This window comes from Mizuhopecten yessoensis, unplaced genomic scaffold, assembly GCF_002113885.1.
Source record: "Mizuhopecten yessoensis strain PY_sf001 unplaced genomic scaffold, ASM211388v2 scaffold4819, whole genome shotgun sequence".
In the NCBI taxonomy this organism is placed as follows: Eukaryota; Metazoa; Mollusca; class Bivalvia; order Pectinida; family Pectinidae; genus Mizuhopecten; species Mizuhopecten yessoensis.
The window spans coordinates 1,398,448-1,418,757 of record NW_018405737.1 but is presented as its reverse complement, the minus strand read 5'-3'; the positions used below and the strand labels follow the sequence as shown (position 1 = coordinate 1,418,757).

The 20,310-nt window shown below is 36.5% G+C and overlaps 1 protein-coding gene across 1 annotated transcript in view; it reads left to right on the top strand.

Moving 5' to 3' along the window:
* LOC110449792 (uroporphyrinogen-III synthase-like) overlaps positions 1 to 20,310 on the top strand; it is a 68,808-nt gene that overhangs the window by 26,547 nt on the left and 21,951 nt on the right. Inside the window, exons 3-7 of the mRNA XM_021496881.1 lie at positions 4,702 to 4,873; positions 5,621 to 5,686; positions 13,055 to 13,129; positions 15,547 to 15,630; positions 16,672 to 16,757. Coding sequence (XP_021352556.1) covers positions 4,702 to 4,873; positions 5,621 to 5,686; positions 13,055 to 13,129; positions 15,547 to 15,630; positions 16,672 to 16,757 — 483 coding nt within the window. The remainder of the gene's footprint in view (positions 1 to 4,701; positions 4,874 to 5,620; positions 5,687 to 13,054; positions 13,130 to 15,546; positions 15,631 to 16,671; positions 16,758 to 20,310) is intronic.

Below are 20,310 nucleotides of genomic sequence, written 5' to 3'. Positions count from 1 at the left end.
AAAAATCTGTTTCTCTGATCTGTTTTGGGGTTTTCCCTGTTAAATCTAATTTACGTTGAAGCGGAGGCGTACTATATATGTTTGAGAAACATTTTGTCTAGTCCTGTTGGAGATTTTGTAATGATGTTACATCTATAATGGAGACAGGAGGGTTTTCTATTACACAACAATTAAGTAGAATATTGAATATGGTGCCAGTCGTTTAGAGAATAGCTTCCTAGTCTGGTATAAGTTAAATAACTATAGGCTATACAGCAGTTGTACATGATGATTCAGATAGTAATGATGGAAAACAAACACATATTTCAGGGGTTTAAAGAATTTTTGGTAACGTAATGACATTTAAAAACATTTTTATTTTTTTCATAATGGTAATGTGGAGTGTTAAAGAAATTCCTCCATCTGACAGACTTATCATTGATGCCATGCATATATTTTTGGAGCGTAGTGGTCGAATCTGCATGGAGCCCAGAGGCGTCCTTGATCTGGTAAAGGCAAATGTAATGTAAGGCTAACTGCCTTGAAAGTGCCTTCATAAAAATAATTCTGTTATTTAACATTTCAAATTACTGTATGTACTGTACACCACATGTTTTGGTCATGTGTGTGCTCAAGTAGTTATTCTTGATCCAGGTTGGGAGCGTATTCCCATAATCTTGTCAAGTGATCCCATGACTTGGATATGTATAGTGTCTTAATAAAAACTTAAATAATCGTATCATATCCCACTGTTAAAAAAAGGGGTCATGACCTCTCAATGAGGAACTGTTGTCAAACAACATAAAGGTCATGCACCAACTCAAGGAACATTTACAAAATTCTTAGATACTGGTGAAATAAAAAAGGGTTCTGTTTTGACTTCCTAATACAATAATCTTAGACCCCTCAGGAACCTCCATGCTAAAATTCCTAATCACCTTTCTTGTAAAAAAATATTGCTTATGAAAACCTTTATGCAAAATACAGTGAGTGCATGCACATGTGTCATCAACAACTGCATTTTTTTTTTATATGAGTGCCTCAGAGGTATCAATTTATAGTGAAACAGGGTCTTGTGACCCGCCTTATACAGAGTTACAGACCTTTGTTCATTTTAGATGCTAATATTTGTTTAAAGATATATGTGGGGAATAATGGACTGCTCACAATATTTTGCTTGTTTGTGTAGTCATGTCGAACCAGTATTCCTGCTTTTGTGTCTTCAGAAAGGGTTATTTATACACCATTTTATTTTAAATTATTTCAGCTATGCACCATTTTCACATAATATTTAATCATAGAGAGCTGATGGTTTTGACAGTATCAAACGAAATAGGTTTTATAACTGCACAGCTGCATTTAGTAACTCAAACTATATTTACATTATAATGCAAAAAAAATTTTGAAGCATCTTATCACAGGCCAACAGAACATTAAAACTGAATCATTTCATTCGTTTATTGTCCAATATACTTGAGCTTAACTTTCAAAAAGTTGTTTTGGGGGTGCAATCTGGATCAGGTGAAGCACATATACAGAGTGCAAGCAAATTACTGTTTCTATCCGATAAAGATGGGAGATAGAACAGCTATATCTGTGATTGAGTGACAAAACATATACTCAGTGGGTCTCAGATTTAGAAGGCAGACAATTCCGATAGCTGATTGTTTATCATGATGATATTTGTCTCCAGCTGTGTATAAGATTACAGTCAGATTCTATGGGCCATTATATCTAACTGAGGAATTGGCAGTCTTCTGCTGCCTCGGTCTACACTAGGGTCCCCTATATCTTAGTCTTTTCTCCATCTCTGGAGTTGGTCACTGGCCCTGATAATGATAATTATACAACATTTATATAGCGCCCTTTATATAATTTGTAATATTACTCTAAAGCGCTGATGAGTACCTGGACATGACCACTTGTACAGGTCATAGCTGTGTGATCTCACACAGACTTGATTATAATTTAGTGTAGGAGATCCAAAAGAACACTGCCAAGGCCATAGCTGTGCAATTTCATACTACCATACTTTCACTTATGAATAAGGAGGTACGGTAGTCCAGTGGTAGGACACAGGGGCTCTTGACCGAAGGGTTGCAGGTTCGAATCACGGCACGGCACTGTGTTGTATCTTTGAGCAAGGTACTTTACTCCGCTTGTTCCAGTCTACTCAGCTGTAAATGAGTACATGGTTTGGCAGTGCTAGAATTGTAGAATGCTAGCTACAGTGAGCGCCAAAATGGCAGCATCGGCTGTATCCTCCACAGGGAGTTGAGAATGATATCGTTTGGCTGGTTGCAAAGGCCCTTTGATAACTACAGAAAATAATTTGTGAACCGCTTGAATTATCATTATTATAACATTGTACGTAAATTACTGTTGCTGATTTAGAGCCATTTCAGCTTTTTACAGTTTTATATTAAATTAAATTTCCACATTACAGGACAAATTCAAAGCCAAAAAAGTGTTAGTTTATTATGTTGGCCATTTTATGACACAGCAAAGTTAAATTTCTGCTTTATCTCCAAAACATTGTTACATCACCATGGAAACATAATTTGCTGTTAAAAGTAGAAAAGGCAAACAAGTACTATTCTAATTAGTTTATTCTTTGTGAGATTTTTGTTCATTTTTTTGTGTGAAAAAATGACAAAGTGCCATTATCTGATAAAGGATACTTTTCACATTCCTGTTTAAAAATGCATTTTCAACTTCATCAACAGCAAGTTTTTAGTGACACAATGCGATTTACCGAGGAAAGGCGAAAAAAAGATGTAGTTACACAAATGAGCAGCGTAGGCAATTAAAAGTATGTAAATGCGACAAAGTGTGATTTAAGAAAATAAAACAGTGCCTTTTCAGCTTTGTTCCAGCGACATTGTGAAATTACCAAAAAGCAAAAATTACCTTAATTAGTCTCCATAATTAATGCCCATATATCTAGTCAATCAGTTCAATTAAAGACCACAATTGATATATCAAGTGTCTAAATCTAACATTCTCGGTCAAAAGACCAGATGCCATATGGACGCATCTGTATGATATATATATCCCTTTCAAAATTTTTTGCTTAATTAATTACCAGTAAAACAGGTTAATAATGGCCATATATGTTTGGGATCTTATGTATCTATATCTTATTAAATGCTAGTCCACAGACCCCAAGCTGCTTCAGGCTTACCAGTAGAACAGGACCATTGGCCGTATCAGTAGGATATTTTTTCTTTTCCTTGTCCATTAACCTGCACGGTTAACCAGAAGAACCATTGGCCGTATCTTTGTGATCGCCCACTTTTCCAGGTCTACAAGAATTCTACAGTGATATGTATACAGTTCAAGTATTCAATCCCCTTCTGAGGGTTTGAGATAATGTTTTATGAAGTGATTTTATCAGACAATATATGAGCCTATACTTTTACTGTGTCGTGTTACCGTAATCTATTTTTGTGTCAAGTTCTATAATAACGTTTCTGTAGACATTTTATCATGCAATCTTTACTGACATAATGCTGCATTCATTGGTTGTTGGTGTTTCCATGGGGATGGTTTGCTCTAGTTATTATGAGATAACAGCTTATTGTTAGTTATTTTGAGATAACAGGTTATTGTGTTATTGAGATCCCCCACATGGACAATTGGAGGGAATGATAACTCAACACCCTTGCTTTGAATTGCTTTCTGCGTCAATTTTTACTCGTTTATAGATAATTTATTTTACACAATTTCAGCATTTGTCAAATTGATATACATTATAATGCAATACTAATCTAATAGTCAGTATCATTTATATTTACAATATTTTGCCAAAAAAAGTGTCTTTCATATTTTTTTCAAAATTCACTCCTTTTTACACAAATTTCCATTTCAAATCCTTAAAATTCTGACAACCTATATTCTTTTGGGGGCAGAACATTTTCTTTACTTCAAAGCAATATAACTACAAATTGTGAAGAAAATCTACTGGGAAATGGTGACACAATCCTATTACCTTAATTGAGATTACTTAGGCCATTGTGGCTAAAAGTACACCTATTTTCAAAGTGTATCAAAGATATCAATAATCTCATCATACAATAACGGAGAAATAGTATTATAAACAGAGTTACCTTACTGGTGTTAAAAACGGGATGGATACATCATCATACAGGTGAACACATTATGAGAAAAGGAAACTGCAATGGCCATGCATACTGGTGTAGCAGAACTGGACTGGGTCGATCATCAGCCACCATGTAGCTCAATAGGTTAAAGTGTCCGTCTAGAGTTTGAAGGGTCCCAGATTCAAACCCTAGCTGGTCTGGCCGTGCATTTTTCCTTTCCTGTTACACTGGATTAAATGAGTCTTAATGGACCTATAGATTCTAGACAGACAACTGTAATTGGATAGGTTATACCTCAGGTCTTGCAATTGACTCATATCTGTCCTACTTCTCCATACTTCATCAAAGTCTTCCACCACAAAGATACACAATACCCTTAATAATTATTTTCATTGGTGTATTCAATTGGACACCAGCTGTAACAGGATTAAACACCATGCAAGACCTGGACTTCCATCTTGGACCTCCAAGCTCACCTATACTCCAACCAAGCTACCTGGTCGTCCGTGAGGGATCCAGTCCAGATGTCCAGAATGGCCACATCATTAATAAATGAATTCTTAATTTATAAGCTGTCATATGCATGCTTTAATTGCAATGTTTAACTTTTTGTTTGTAGTTGCTGACTAATGCTGGTTTTAATACGGTCCTTTGCCCTGTACTGACCTTTGACTTTTTGAACCTTGACCTTTATGAAGATCAGTTATCAAAGCCAGATGAATATTCAGCAATTGTATTCACCAGCCAACAGGCTGTGAAAGCAACGGAAATGGTGCTAGACTCACTGTCAGGTTTGTAAAGAAAGTTATCTGGATCAGTACATTTGTGTTTGTAGACCTGCTTTGCTAGGTAAAGGGAGGCTATCCTTATGCTTATGTAGCAGGTGAATTGAGGGGAGATAACCTCAGACATGTGTTGTATCCATAATCTTTGTTTCCTTTGGCATTGGTGAGAGTAAGGGGAGATAACCTTTAATAAGTCTCTTTTTCAGGGTAAAGAGTGGATGAGGGGAGATACAACATAAGCTTTATTATAAATTGAATTGTCAGAGATGGAGATCATAGATGATATCCCCAAAAATGTTATCTCTCTATATATAGCTGCAATGTAGCTGCTAAACTATAGGTGATATTTGACAACCGACATCAAGGCTCTTACATTGTATATTATATATATAATGCTTTAATGCTTTTAAAGAGAGATTTTATTTTATTTTGATAAACCTTTTTGGACTGCGGTAATGCAGTGTTAATTTGAATTTATTAAATTTTGCTTTTGGCTATCTTCTCCCTTTCATATTGTAAGATCAGAGTACAGATATCCCAAGAGTATTTGTGTGTATAGTGTTAGATTTCTTGCTCTAAATTTTTTCTTCAAGCAGACATGCTTTTAATTTATATACTCTTATTCTTATCCCCCTAACTCTGTCAGAAATTGGTAACAAAGGGTGGTAACTAAAAGATGATTTTATTTCTTCAATATCTCTTCTGCAATATCTACATGTAAAGCAAAATCGACATATCCTCTTTTGTTACTAGGTGAAGGGATGCAGCCCCTGGATAGGTGGACCTGCTTTGTGGTTGGACAGGCCACTGCCACAGAAGGTAATTCATATTTAACTCAACAGACAGTGGTGACATGCTTAACCACAGGTTTCTATCAGAGAAACTTCAATCTAATCTGATTTTGATCTTGGGATTTTAGAGCCTTTTGTAATGAAAGACATGTTTTATTTTGGCGATTCGAGAATTTAATGCTGATGACTGACAGCATCATATTTTGGATTTAATGGGAGACTTCTTGACATTATGCCACATCTTGTACAGGACATTTTTACCTGTTTGAGAACATGTGCTTCACATCCATCTCTTTTGTGGGGTTTTATGATCCCTATTAGTCAATTTTGTGGTTATGGTTACCTATGTCAATCCATCCTGTCGCATTCTGCCCCATCATGTTGTACTGTACTGACCTGATACACTATCATCGATCACTCCGGTGGCTTAGTTTCTTAACAGATTTTGATATAACTTTAAATAAAACGGCGCATAACAGGTAAGGTCACTGTTCCAATCTGCCGGTAGATAAATTTGTCAGTCAGTTCAGTAATGTCACTTTGGCAATTTTATTTGTCTACAAATGTTATACCAAGGTTGAGTATAAGAATCTTGAAGCTCAGTTTAAAACACATCCTAATGTAAAAAGAAATCTGATATTATATATGTATAAAACACTGTGAAGTAATTAAACAACAAGTCTGACAGAGCAATTAGTTTTGATACCTATCACCTTGTTTGTGGTTTTAACAAATGACATATATCACTCTTTATTGGGCTTGTGACATTTTAATTGATAATTTGCTTATATTAACATTCTTGGTCAATTTAATCTGATGAAATTAACATTAAAATTAATAATGCCTGACATAAATTATTGCTCAGATTCACAAACATGTGTTCCCTGTGATAAAAACCAGCATGGTTTATTTTTAAATAGATATATAAGTGTTAAGTGGCTATTTATCATCACATCTGATTTCAATATAACTTCTTATACTTTTGATATTTTTATATACATGTATATATGTTGTGTACCTCTACACCAGATTTCATGTAGACATATTCTTCCCTTGTGGGTTATAATATAATTTAGTTATAATTTACAACCAAGAACTGTTGCAAGGGAGGTAACCTCAACAGTTTTTGCAGATTTCTGTCATGATATGATATATATGTTCCACAGCTAAAGGCGAGTTAAATATCTGACAAATATGCTACAAATCAATGGACTGCTAGTATTGTATATCAAATTTGAACAAATTTTCTCTGAATAATGCATTATGATAAAAACCATATTCATTATCGAGAAGAGTTAAACTTTACACCTGGGGAATATGACCTCACACAAACATTGGAAACACGTACATTGCATATAATTGAAATATTACAGTTATTTTTGAGTCCTAATACATGTGCTAGTCTAGTGTTTACTTTTTTGTCAAACTGTGAACCCAATGTTATTCCTGGTATGATACCTTCGGCACCTGTTTGGTTGGAGATGCCATTTCATGCACTAATATCTTGATTTTGTTTACTTATTATGTATTTCAAATGACTTATATACATATGTAAGACCACATGTACACAAGTTATACACTCGCCAGATGTATGGTTGTCTAACCCTGACATAGCCTTTTAAGTTTGAGTATAGTTATATGTAGAGAAAGTATGATTTTGTTTTACAAATGTCATTTATTACTGGGTTTTATAAATACCTTAAAGACATGTTTTGACTGTTTGCATGTTTTCATATTGACATACTCACCTGCTGTAACGTGTAACAGTTAACATTTTGGTTATAGAGCTGATGTATAGCCCAGAAGGTTAAAAGGGGTAAAGTTTGAGGCATTATACAAAAAATAAAATTGTTGGATAATTTTCATTTTTATAATATAATGTAGCACCCTTGTCAAATGTTCTGCAGAGTTTGTGGAGAAAAATCAAAATCTGTGTATATACACAGGGCCACAAGGAGGCACTTTGTAATACATTGTGCAATATTTGAATTTATGCTTCAACACTCAAACATATTCTTTTGGATATCTGAAAGGCAATAACACGTGATATTTCAGGAGTAGTTTATTGGCATGAAATGCTTTAAGTTATTATTTAAAAAAAAAAAACTTTGAGCTTTATTCAAGGTCCAACGGTGAAATCTGTTAAAAGGATTTCTTCTGAAATACTAAGAGACCTAGAGTTATGATATTTGGTCAGTGTCTTGCTGCAATGAGTGTAATAATGAAGTTACAGAAAGGCAATGACCTCTGCTATATTCAAGTTCACAGGGTTCAAAACCATGAAAAACCCGATGAAATTCATTTTGAGTTGCCAAGAGGCCAAGAATCATGATATTATATAAGTTTATCTTCTGTGTCGAATCATTTGTTTTGTCTACGTTTCAAGTCTGTATCTAATCTTTCATTCTGTCCATGTCCTGTTTCTATATTTATCCTAAATGTTTAATTATTTGTTCTGTATCTTAATATCAGTTCTGTCCCTGTTACTGTCCTGTGTGTCTGGGTTTATCCTCTGTGTATCATACAATCAGTTCTGTCCATGTTACTGTCCTGTGTGTCTGGGGTTATCCTCTGTGTATCATACTATCAGTTCTGTCCCTGTTACTGTCCTGTGTATTAAGGTTTATCCTCGATATCTGTATCTTAATATCAGTTCTGTCCATGTTACTGTACTGTATATCTGGGTTTATCCTCTGTGTATTATAATCAGATCTGTCCCTGTTACTGTCCTGTGTGAATGGGTTTATCCTCTGTGTATCATACTATCAGTTCTGTCCCTGTTACTGTCCTGTGTGTTAAGGTTTATCCTCTGTATATCATACTATCAGTTCTGTCCCTGTCCTGTGCTATAAGGTTTATCCTCTGTGTACTATATGTACTGTGTGTTAAGGTTTATCCTCTGTGTATCATACTATCAGTTCTGTCCCTGTTACTGTCCTGTGTGTCTGGATGTTTCTTCTGTGTATCATACTATCAGTTCCGTCCCTGTTACTGTCCTGTGTGTACAGGGTTATCCTCTGTGTATCATACTATCGGATCCTCTGTGTATCATACTATCCGTTCTGTCCCTGTTACTGTCCTGTGAGTACAGGTTTATCCTCTGTGTATTATACTATCAGTTCTGTCCCTGTAACTGTACTGTGTGTTAAGGTTTATCCTCCGTGTATTATAATTGGTTCTGTCCCTGTTACTGTCCTGCCTCTGTGTATCATACTATCAGTTTTGTCCCTGTTACTGTCCTGTGTGTAGTGTATATCATACTATCAGTTCTGTCCCTGTCCTGTGCTATAAGGATTATCCTCTGTGTACTATATGTACTGTGTGTTAAGGTTTATCCTCCGTGTATTATAATCGGTTCTGTCCCTGTTACTGTCCTGTGTGTCTTGATGTATCCTCTGTGTATCATACTATCACTGTCCTGTGTGAATGGGTTTATACTCTGTGTATCATACTATCAGTTCCGTCCCTGTTACTGTCCTGTGTGTAGTGTATATCATACTATCAGTTCTGCCCCTGTTACTGTCCTGTGTGTTAAGATGTATCCTCTGTGTATCATACTATCGGATCCTCTGTGTATCATACTATCCTGTGTATCATACTATCAGTTCTTATCATACTATCAGTTCTGTCCCTGTATACTGTCATGTGTCTCTGTGTATCATACTATCAGTTCCGTCCCTGTTACTGTCCTGTGTGTACAGGGTTATCCTCTGTGTATCATACTATCGATTGTGTCCCTGTTACTCTCCTGTGCTATAAGGTTTATCCTCTGTGTTCTATATGTACTGTGTGTTAAGGTTTATCCTCTGTATATCATACTATCAGTTCTGCCCCTGTTACTGTCCTGTGTGTTACTGTGCTGTGTGTCTGGATGTATCCTCAGTGTATATCATACTATCAGTTCTGTCCCTATAACTGTCCTATGTGTCTGGATGTATCCTCTGTGTATCATACTATCAGTTCTGTCCCTGTAACTGTACTGTGTGTTAAGGTTTATCCTCCGTGTATTATAATCGGTTCTGTCCCTGTTACTGTCCTGTGTGTCTGGATGTATCCTCTGTGTATCATACTATCAGTTCTTGTATCATACTATCAGTTCTGTCCCTGTAACTGTCCTGTGTGTACAGGTTTATTCTCTGTGTATCATACTATCAGTTCTGTCCCTGTTACTGTCCTGTGTGTCTGGGTTTATCCTCTGTGTATCATACTATCAGTTCTGTCCCTGTTACTGTACTGTGTGTTAAGGTTTATCCTCTGTGTATCGTACTATCAGTTCTGTCCCTGTAACTGTCCTGTGTGTACAGGTTTATTCTCTGTGTATCATACTATCAGTTCTGTCCCTGTTACTGTCCTGTATGTTAAGGATTATCCTCTGTGTATGATACTATCAGTTCTGTCCCTGTAACTGCCCTGTGTGTACAGGTTTATACTCTGTGTATCATAGTCTGGGTTCTGTCCCTGTAACTGTCCTGTGTGTCTGGATGTATCCTCTGTGTATCATACTATCGGTTCTGTCCCTGTAACTGTCCTGTTTATCCTCTGTGTATCGTACTATCAGTTCTGTATCATACTATCAGTTCTGTCCCTGTTACTGTCCTGTATGTTAAGGTTTATCCTCTGTGTATGATACTATCAGTTCTGTCCCTGTAACTGTCCTGTGTGTACAGGTTTATCCTCTGTGTATCATACTATCAGTCTTGTCCCTGTAACTGTCCTGTGGGTCTGGATGTATCCTCTGTGTATCATACTATCGGTTCTGTCCCTGTAACTGTCCTGTGTCTGGATGGATACTCTGTGTATCATACTATCAGTTCTGTCCCTGTAACTGTCCTGTGTGTCTTGATGTATCCTCTGTGTATCATACTATCAGTTCTGTCCCTGTATACTGTCCTGTGTGTCTGGATGTATCCTCTGTGTATCATACTATCAGTTCTGTCCCTGTTACTGTCCTGTATGTTAAGGTTAATCCTCTGTGTATCATACTATCAGTCTTGTCCCTGTAACTGTCCTGTGGGTCTGGATATATCCTCTGTGTATCATACTATCGGATCCTCTGTGTATCATACTATCATTTCTGTCCCTGTAACTGTCCTGTGTGTACAGGTTTATTCTCTGTGTATCATACTATATACTGTCCTGTGTGTCTGGATGTATCCTATGTGTATCATACTATCAGTTCTGTCCTAGACCTGTTGCTGTCCTGTGTGTAGTTCTGTCCCTGTAACTGTCCTGTGTATACAGGTTGATCCTCTGTGTATCATACTATCAGTTTTGTCCCTGTAACTGTCCTGTGTGTCTGGATGTATCATCTGTGTATCATACTATCGGTTCTGTCCATGTAACTGTCCTGTGTGTCTGAATGAATCCTCTGTGTATCATACTATCAGTTTTGTCCCTGTAACTGTCCTGTGTGTCTGGGTTTATCCTATGTGAATCATATTTTCAGTTCTGTCCCTGTTACTATCCTGTGTGTCTGGATGGATCCTCTGTGTATCATACTATCATTTCTGTCCCTGTAACTGTCCTGTGTGGCTGGGTTTATCCTCTGTGAATCATATTATCAGTCCTGTCCCTGTTACTATCCTGTGTGTGAATCATACTATCAGTTCTGTCCCTGTAACTGGCCTGTGTGTCTGGGTTTATCCTCTGTGTACCATACTCTCAGTTCTGTCCCTGTTACTGTCCTGTGTGTTAAGGTTTATCCTCTGTATATCATACTATCAGTTCTGTCCCTGTTGCTGTCCTGTGTTTACAGGTGTATCCTCTGTATCCTCTGTGTATCATACTATCAGTCTTGTCCCTGTAACTGTCCTGTGTGTCTGGGTTTATCCTCTGTGAATCATATTATCAGTTCTGTCCCTGTTACTATCCTGTGTGTCTGGATGTATCCTCTGTGTATCATACTATCAGTTCTGTCCCTGTATACTGTCATGTGTGTCTGGATGTATCCTCTGTGTATCATACTATCAGTTCTGTCCCTGTTACTGTCCTGTGTGTACAGGTTTATCCTCTGTGTATCATACTATCGGTTCTGTCCCTGTTACTGTCCTGTGTGTTTGGATGTATCCTCTGTGTATCATGCTATCAGTTCTGTCCCTGTAACTGTCCTGTGTGTCTTGATGTATCCTCTGTGTATCATACTATCAGTTCTCTCCCTGTTTACTGTCCTGTGTGTCTGGATGTATCCTCTGTGTATCATACTATCAGTTTTGTCCCTGTAGCTGTCCTGTGTGTCTGGGTTTATCCTCTGTGTATCATACTATCGGTTCTGTCCCTGTAACTGTCCTGTGTGTCTGGATGTATCCTCTGTGTATTATACTATCAGTTCTGTCCCTGTTACTGTCCTGTGTGTACATGTTTTTCCTCTGTGTATCATACTATCAGTTCTGTCCCTCTAACTGTCCTGTGTGTCTGGGTTTATCCTCTGTGTATCATACTATCAGTTCTGTCCCTGTAACTGTCCTGTGTGTCTGGATGTATCCTCTGTGTATCACTGGATGTATCCTCTGTGTATCATACTATCAGTTCTCTCCCTGTTTACTGTCCTTTGTGTCTGGATGTATCCTCTGTGTATCATACTATCAGTTCTGTCCTTGTAACTGTCCTGTGTGTACAGGTTTATCCTCTATGTATCATACTATCAGTTCTGTCCCTGTAACTGTCCTGTGTGTCTGGATGTATCCTCTGTGTATCATACTATCAGTTCTGTCTCTGTAACTGTCCTGTGTGTACAGGTTTATCCTATGAGTATGATGCTATCAGTTCTGTCCCTGTTACTGTCCTGTATGTTAAGGTTAATCCTCTGTGTATCATACTATCAGTTCTGTGCCTGTTACTGGCCTGTGTATACAGGTTTATTCTCTGTGTATCATACTATCAGTTCTGTCCCTGTACTGTGTGTTAAGGTTTATCCTCTGTGTATCGTACTATCAGTTCTGTCCCTGTAACTGTCCTGTGTGTACAGGTTTACCCTCTGTGTATCATACTATCAGTTCTGTGCCTGTTACTGTCCTGTGTATACAGGTTTATTCTCTGTGTATCATACTATCAGTTCTGTCCCTGTTACTGTCCTGTGTGTACAGGTTTATCCTCTGTGTATCATACTATCAGTTCTGTCCTAGACCTGTTGCTGTCCTGTGTGTTAAGCTTTAGCCACTGTGTATTATATTTAGTTTTGTCCCTGTTACTGTCCTGTGTGTCTGGGTTTATCCTGTGTATTATAATCAGTTCTGTCCCTGTTACTGTCCTGTGGATACAGGTTTATCCTCTGTGTATCATACTACCTGTACAGGTTTATCCTGTGTATTATAATCAGTTCTGCCCCTGTTGCTGTCCTGTGTGTTAAGGTTAATTACCCTCTGTGTCTAATTTATCTTTTGCTCTGTCTTTTTTACAGCCAGGCGTCTGGGTTTCCTGCCCCAGGGGAAGGACAGTGGCAGTGCTGAGGTTCTGTCAGAAATTATACTCAAAGGTCAGTAGATGATGATAACCCATGATATCAAGAAATTGATATTTAGGAATATTTACAATCTAGTTTTGAGTAACAGGTATATCCTTATGAATGACTTTGAATTTAAAAAAGGTTGGTTGATTGGTTGAAGGAACCATTGTGTAAAATAGCTAGCCTATTATATACTACTCACATTTTGCTAAGGATCACTTTTATTTTTGGGCATATATGAAAAGAAATATATTTTTTGTTTTATACTGAGATTATTTTTGAAAAATTGATTGTTCTTTCAATTCATCAGCCTGCAAAAATTCCAAAAATCGTAATTACAGTCGGAAAAATTTAGCCACAGAAAAAAAGGTTAACCTTAAAATTGGTAGCAACGAGAAATTCACTAAAAACTCAAATTGAACAAAACTCATCCTAAATAAAAAGAAACTGTTTTAGTATCGTGTGTGACGCCCATGAGCATCAATTTACAGCTTAGCAATGTCTGTGCATGCCCTGAATGAGATCACGTATCCGGTTTTAATTGTGAGATAGCGTTCCACTCAGCTACCTAAGCTGTTCCCAGCTCCTGGAGCGTTCTTGGCTGAACATTTCTGGCAGAGAGAGCTGTACATGTCTGCAGCATGTTCCACACATGCTCGATTGGTTTTTGATCCGGCGAGCAGGCTGGCCAGTCCATTCGTTGAATAGTCTCTTGCTGTAGATACTGCTCAGTCACCCTTGCTCTATGTGGCCTAGCATTATCGTCCATAAGGATGAAGTCAGGGCCGAAAGCACCAATGTAGGGTCTGACATAGGCATCAAGGATTTCATCGCAGTAAATCGGGGCCGTAACAGTACCATTATGGAAGACATGGAGGTCAGTTTTCCCACGGAGGCTTATGCCTCCCCACACCATCACTGAACTTCCACCATATCGGTCATGTTCCACGACGTTACCTGCCTGGAACTTCTCCCCAGGTTGTCTCCATACTCTAACGCACCTGTCGATGAAGTCAAGACAGAATCTGGACTCGTCAGTAAAATGAACCAATTTCAATTCCTGAAGAGTCAAAGTGCTGTAAGCTTAGGCCCAATCTAATCGGTCCCTAACATGGCGGGCAGTAAGGGAACTCGTATTGCTGGTCTACGTGACCTTAAACCAGCATCATGAAGACGGTTCCTAACTGTCTGGGTGGCTACCCGGGTACCAGAAGCATTTAGGAGGTCATTTCGTAAACCTGTGGCAGTCTGGAACCGGTGACGCCATACCTGTAAGAGCAAAAATCGGTCTTGGCGCTGCGTTATAGCCCTAGAACGACCACCCTAAGGTCTGCAGCAACCTGACTTTGAGACATGCTAGCTTGCAGCATTCCGATGGCCCTATTCATTTCACCGCAAGTTAATCCTTGTCTGGTTCATCATTGTGCCATATGAAAACAAAAACATGCAAAGAATATTCGTGAAATTGATTTCCTTAACAACGCCTTAATTACTTGGCCTAGCTTAGCTTTTGAAAGGGGTGTACACGTGGAAAAGGTGCACTCACTTTTATGGTTGACTGAACACACCCACACAGGATGATTTGGAAGGCTAACATATTCGCCCTAAACAGAATGAAAGGAAAATATAATATCCTTTCTAACATTTTTTTTTTTTTATCAAAATATAGGTGATCCTTAGCAAAATGCGAGTAGTATAGTAAGATTGGACCTTCTTATTTATTCCAGTATTTAATGATTGGCGATATGCTCAAATATACTCATTTCAATGGTATTCTTATACAAATTATTGTGTCCCAAATCAAATTTTCTCAATGGAAGAAGCATTTTAGGCAAATAGATTGGACACACATTGTATCCTAAAGCATGCACTAACAAGGATGTGAAGTGTATGTTCAGAACATATAAATGTGTAGCTTTTGTTGTACATTTATATGCAGTACAAAGAACTTTTAAAAAAGTGTGAATGAACTCTTTTCATTTGAACGTAAGGTATAATCTACCTTTGAATTTTATATTGATCATGTTGTCATCATCTTTCTTCAGTCACTACCAAGAATTTTAAGCTCTGCACTTGCCTTCAGGCAAGTAAGTTATAAGCTTGTGCCGTGGTGGAGCATCAGATACATGTTTGTCTGTCCATCCTTTTGTTTTATTTAAACAACTTCATTCGGAATAACTTAATTGGCCTACAGTAATGGTAATTGTCCTGTAGTATACTGAGATGAAAGGCAGTTATAGGTGTTCAAATAAACTACCTTCACCAAATAACAGTGTCAAGGTCATCGATGACAAACCACACATTTTCCAATAATATTGAATAACTTGTGTGCAATATTTATTGTATACAGGCCTTTGGATATTTTGTAATATCCAGAATGCTCAATATATTTTCATTTAAATTGCATGTATATAGCTGGTGATTTTGATTTATTTATGACTCCACAGATGTAAGACCTAAAAGTAAGCCTATTCTGTATCCATGTGGAAATTTGAAGAGGGATACCTTACCAAAAAAGATGAAAGAAAATGGTATGGATTTTTATTACTGAACCTTCTCTAATTTTATATTTGTAACAACTAAACTTCAAAGATGTTTGTCTCGGTTTAAATCAAACACACTTCATTGCTACGAAATTACAAAAGGATGGGACATATAGGTTGGTACATCATCAACCCCCTAGCTCCTATCAAAGTCAAGTACAAGATATGATGAGAAGTGGACTTAAGGCCTCAATTTATCAATCATTGACAAAATCCAGGAAAAATTGCTAACAACACGGCAAAATTTCTTCCAAACATCAGAATTGATTGGAGCATCATCGACGTGTTTAAATTTTGATGTTTGGAAGAGATTTGCTGTGTTGTTTGCACTTTTTCCTGGATTAATTTTTGCTTACACCTGCCAGTGTAAACTCTGTATACTTTCTTGGTATCCACGGTATAATCGACGAAGAAATAGAAGATGATTACTTATCTCAGACGTTGTGTCTCCACCCCCTCTTTTGTGATTTATCATTAAAAAAAGTAAATTTTTAATCATCAGATCATCTGCTAATAATAACTTAATTGCCTGTTTTTGCAAATGTAATATACATGTATATCTCCAAAATTTTGAAATTCCTCTATTCAAAAGAAGTGAGCAATCAAGGGTATGACCCATTTCAGGCCAATTTCTTTCCTTATATTCTCTATTGAGCCTCTACTAAAATGTTTTTCGAAAAAAAGGAAAAAGAAGAGATTCATTATGAAGCGTTGAAATCAGTCATTTTCATATTTTATTGATATAGGGAGAAAAAAAAATCAAAATCATTTTGAAGCAGTTATCTAATATAAAGAATTACTTGCATGTCATCAATACCTTCATTTCTGTATTCCTTTAAAATATGTAATTGTTTAAATCACACCTCTATTTAAACTTAGCATTTACCGTAGATACTTGACAGGTTTTGTAAAGTGCATTTGGAACTCTTTTATGAAGGATAGACTTAATTGACAAAACCTAGTTTTTGATTTTACTGATTTAAGCCCCATACAGAACAGTTTAGAAACGTGATCAGACTTTGTTTCCAGGTGTAGATCTACACGAGGTTACAGTGTATCGGACTATTCCAAGGGATGACATCGAAAAATGTATCCATGACATCGTGAGGACAGAGGTAAGTAATCATTATGTCATTATTACCATTATGATGGAGGCACGGTAGTCTAGTGGTAGGACGCCGGGCTTGTGACCGAAGGGTTGCAGGTTCGACTCACGGCACTGTGTTGTATCTTTGAGCAAGATACTTTACTCCGCTTTACTCAGCTGTAAATGAGTAAGTGGTTGAGCAGAGCTAGAATTGTTGAATGCTAACTGTGAGTGCCGAATTGGAAGCACCGGCTGCATGCTCCCCAGGGTGTTGAGAAAGATATTGGCTTGTTGCAAATTAAAGGCCCTATAACCATGGATAATAATTTGTGAACTGCTTTGAGACGACCTACACACTAGGTTATTGTGATAAATCGGTATATAAGAACCTCAAATTATTATTATTATTATGATAGTATTTAATATTAGTAATATCTCCTCAGAAATCAAAAGTTTTCTTAATTAGGGGGTATATTTAAATGTATGTACTTCACGGAATTAGATCAGCAATCTAAGTCTGTTGTACTGCCCATCAGTTTAGTCACATGTACGTTGTAACTAGAACAAGTGATTTAGATATCATGTCTTATGATAGAAAATAAAAAGACAACTCTGCAGATATAGATATAACATAAGCTTCATTTCCCTCAGAGAATGGTTACTTCATGAGAAAATGATAACAATGCATGTCATGTAAAGGGAAGTAACTCTTACATACCTAGACTTTCAAGTTAATAAGATATATTTTTCTTCTTGGTGCTTTGTCAATTGTGAAGTCTTTAAGAGAATTTTTTCTTCATATCATTGATAAAATGACTGATTTATATTGACATGTTCAGGTCTCTAATGCACCTACTTTTAAAATTTCAACTCTTCAATAAAAGTGTTCATGGAGGAGCGAAAATGCTTTGCAAAATCTGAAAGAAATAATGACAGTTATTCCAGTGACATTTCAAAAATTTGATTAAAAAAACTTTAAGCTTAATGCAATGACTTTATTGAATACCAAAGTGTATGGTGTAAGGAATTTTGCTTATTTCTTAATGAAAAAAAAATGATCGATTTGAGCCTCGCCCAAAATGCTGAATCACCAAATGTTTATACAATGTATTAAGAGATTTTTTTCCATGTTTTTAGCAGGTTCATTAACAGAATGATTTAAATACCTGTATGTGCCAATTTTAGCTCACATTATAGATAATCCTTATTCTATTTAAATATTTATCTAGCCCATACTTGTTATGATGTAGGTTTGGAAATCAGCAAACAGTCTATACAGAATTCAGTGACTTGAAACTTGACTGTTTTTACTCTGTTTAGCTGAAAATTCATATTCAGTTCATTAAAGTAACACATTTTGAAACAAAATAGTCTACCTTGTTCAACAATTGGCTGCCAGTACATTTTAACCCTTTCACCCCTATGTAACTTTAGTAGACTCTAGATCTGCCATGCATTGATATGGATGAGTCCATTATGATCTACAGTGGTGAAAGGGTTAATGGACGCTTACAATGTAACCTGTTTCTGTTTTCTAGTTGTTTCAAATAACAAGTTTTCTACAAGTGATTTTTTTTAAATACATCACACTGCTTTATGTGAGTTGCATGTGTATAATTGTGAAGTGAGACAATGCATCGGGGTTTAATGCTGGTCTTTCGTTTACAATACATTTAAAAATGGATGATTTCAAAAATAAAGTTATTTTTACATCAATCTTCATACACTTATTATAGTTTAATTATATAATAATATGTCGTAGCAAACAGTGTTACAGTAGCTTCATATGTGGCCAACATACATTAGTGTACTGCACATCATGTGGTATGGTGACCATACAGGAAGCACTATTAACTTTCTTCTGCAAAATTCACCAAGCACATCCATTTATCCCCTATTAAAGTAATTTCTGTTTGAACATGGTTATATTTGTCCATTAGCAGCCAATTTTCTCGATTAATTATCAGATAGCTTTATTTTTTGAGAAGTGCCATTTCAATTCACTCAGGTTACCTGAAACGGATGATATTGAAACTTTATGTTGTGTATTTTGACTTATCTTGTTCGCCAGACCAAAATAAGGTAGCATTGTTGATGCAGCACCAATATCTTGGCTCTTTATGGTGTCTACTTGTATTGCCTTGTGTCATATAAAATAATTTACAAATCATTCCATTGTTATGGGTCAAGATTTCTTTGTCTCAGAGTTATATTAATATTGGTCGCAATTCCTTTGTCTCGGAGTTATATTAATATTGGTCAAATTTCTTCGTCTAGGAGATATATCAATATTGGTCAAGCTTTCTTCGTCTCAGAGTTATATTAAAATTAGTCAAGATTCCTTCGTCTCGGAGTTATATCAATATTGGTCAAGCTTTCTTTGTCTCAGAGTTATATTAATATTGGTCAAGATTTGTTCGTCTCAGAGTTATATTAATATTGGTCAAGATTTCGTCGTCTAGTAGATATATTAATATTGGTCATTTATTTTTCGCCTAGGAGTTATATTAATATTGGTCAAGATTTGTTCGTCTCAGAGTTATATTAATATTGGTCAAGATTTCGTCGTCTAGTAGATATATTAATATTGGTCATTTATTTTTCGCCTAGGAGTTATATTAATATTGGTCAAGATTTGTTCGTCTCAGAGTTATATTAATATTGGTCAAGATTTCGTCGTCTAGTAGATATATTAATATTGGTCATTTATTTTTCGCCTAGGAGTTATATTAATATTGGTCAAGATTTGTTCGTCTCAGAGTTATATTAATATTGGTCAAGATTTCGTCGTCTAGTAGATATATTAATATTGGTCATTTATTTTTCGCCTAGGAGTTATATTAATATTGGTCAAGATTTGTTCATCTCAGAGTTATATTAATATTGGTCAAGATTTCTTCGTCTAAGAGTTATATGGGTCAAGATTACTTTGTCTCAGAGTTATAGGTCAAGATTACTTCGTCTCAATAGTTATGGGCCAAGATTTCCTTGTCTCTGAGTTTTGGGTCAAGCTTTCTTCGTCTCAAGAGTTATGGGCCAAGATTTCCTTGTCTCTGAGTTATAGGTCAAGACTACTTTGTCTCAAGAATTATGGGCCAAGCTTTCTTCGTCTGAAGAGTTATGGGCCATGATTAATTCGTCTCAAGAGTTATGGGCCAAGATTTCCTTGTCTCTGAGTTATGGGTCAAGACTACTTTGTCTCAAGAATTATGGGCCAAGCTTTCTTCGTCTGAAGAGTTATGGGCCATGATTAATTCGTCTCAAGAGTTATGGGCCATGATTACTTCGTTGCCAGAGTTATAGGTCAATATTACTTCGTCTCAAGAGTTATATGGGCCATGATTACTTCGTCGCCAGAGGTATAGGTCAATATTACTTCGTCTCAAGCGTTATGGGTCAAGATTTCTTCGTCTCAAGAGTCATGGGTCAAGATTTCCTTGTCTTAAGATTATTTCGATGTTTGCTGTTTCTTAATTTTTTATGATCGTATTGCTAAGGAGGATCGATGTCTCTAGGCAATACTTTTTTAACTAGTATCATTTGATAATTAAGAATCACTTTTTATAAATATAATGTATTAT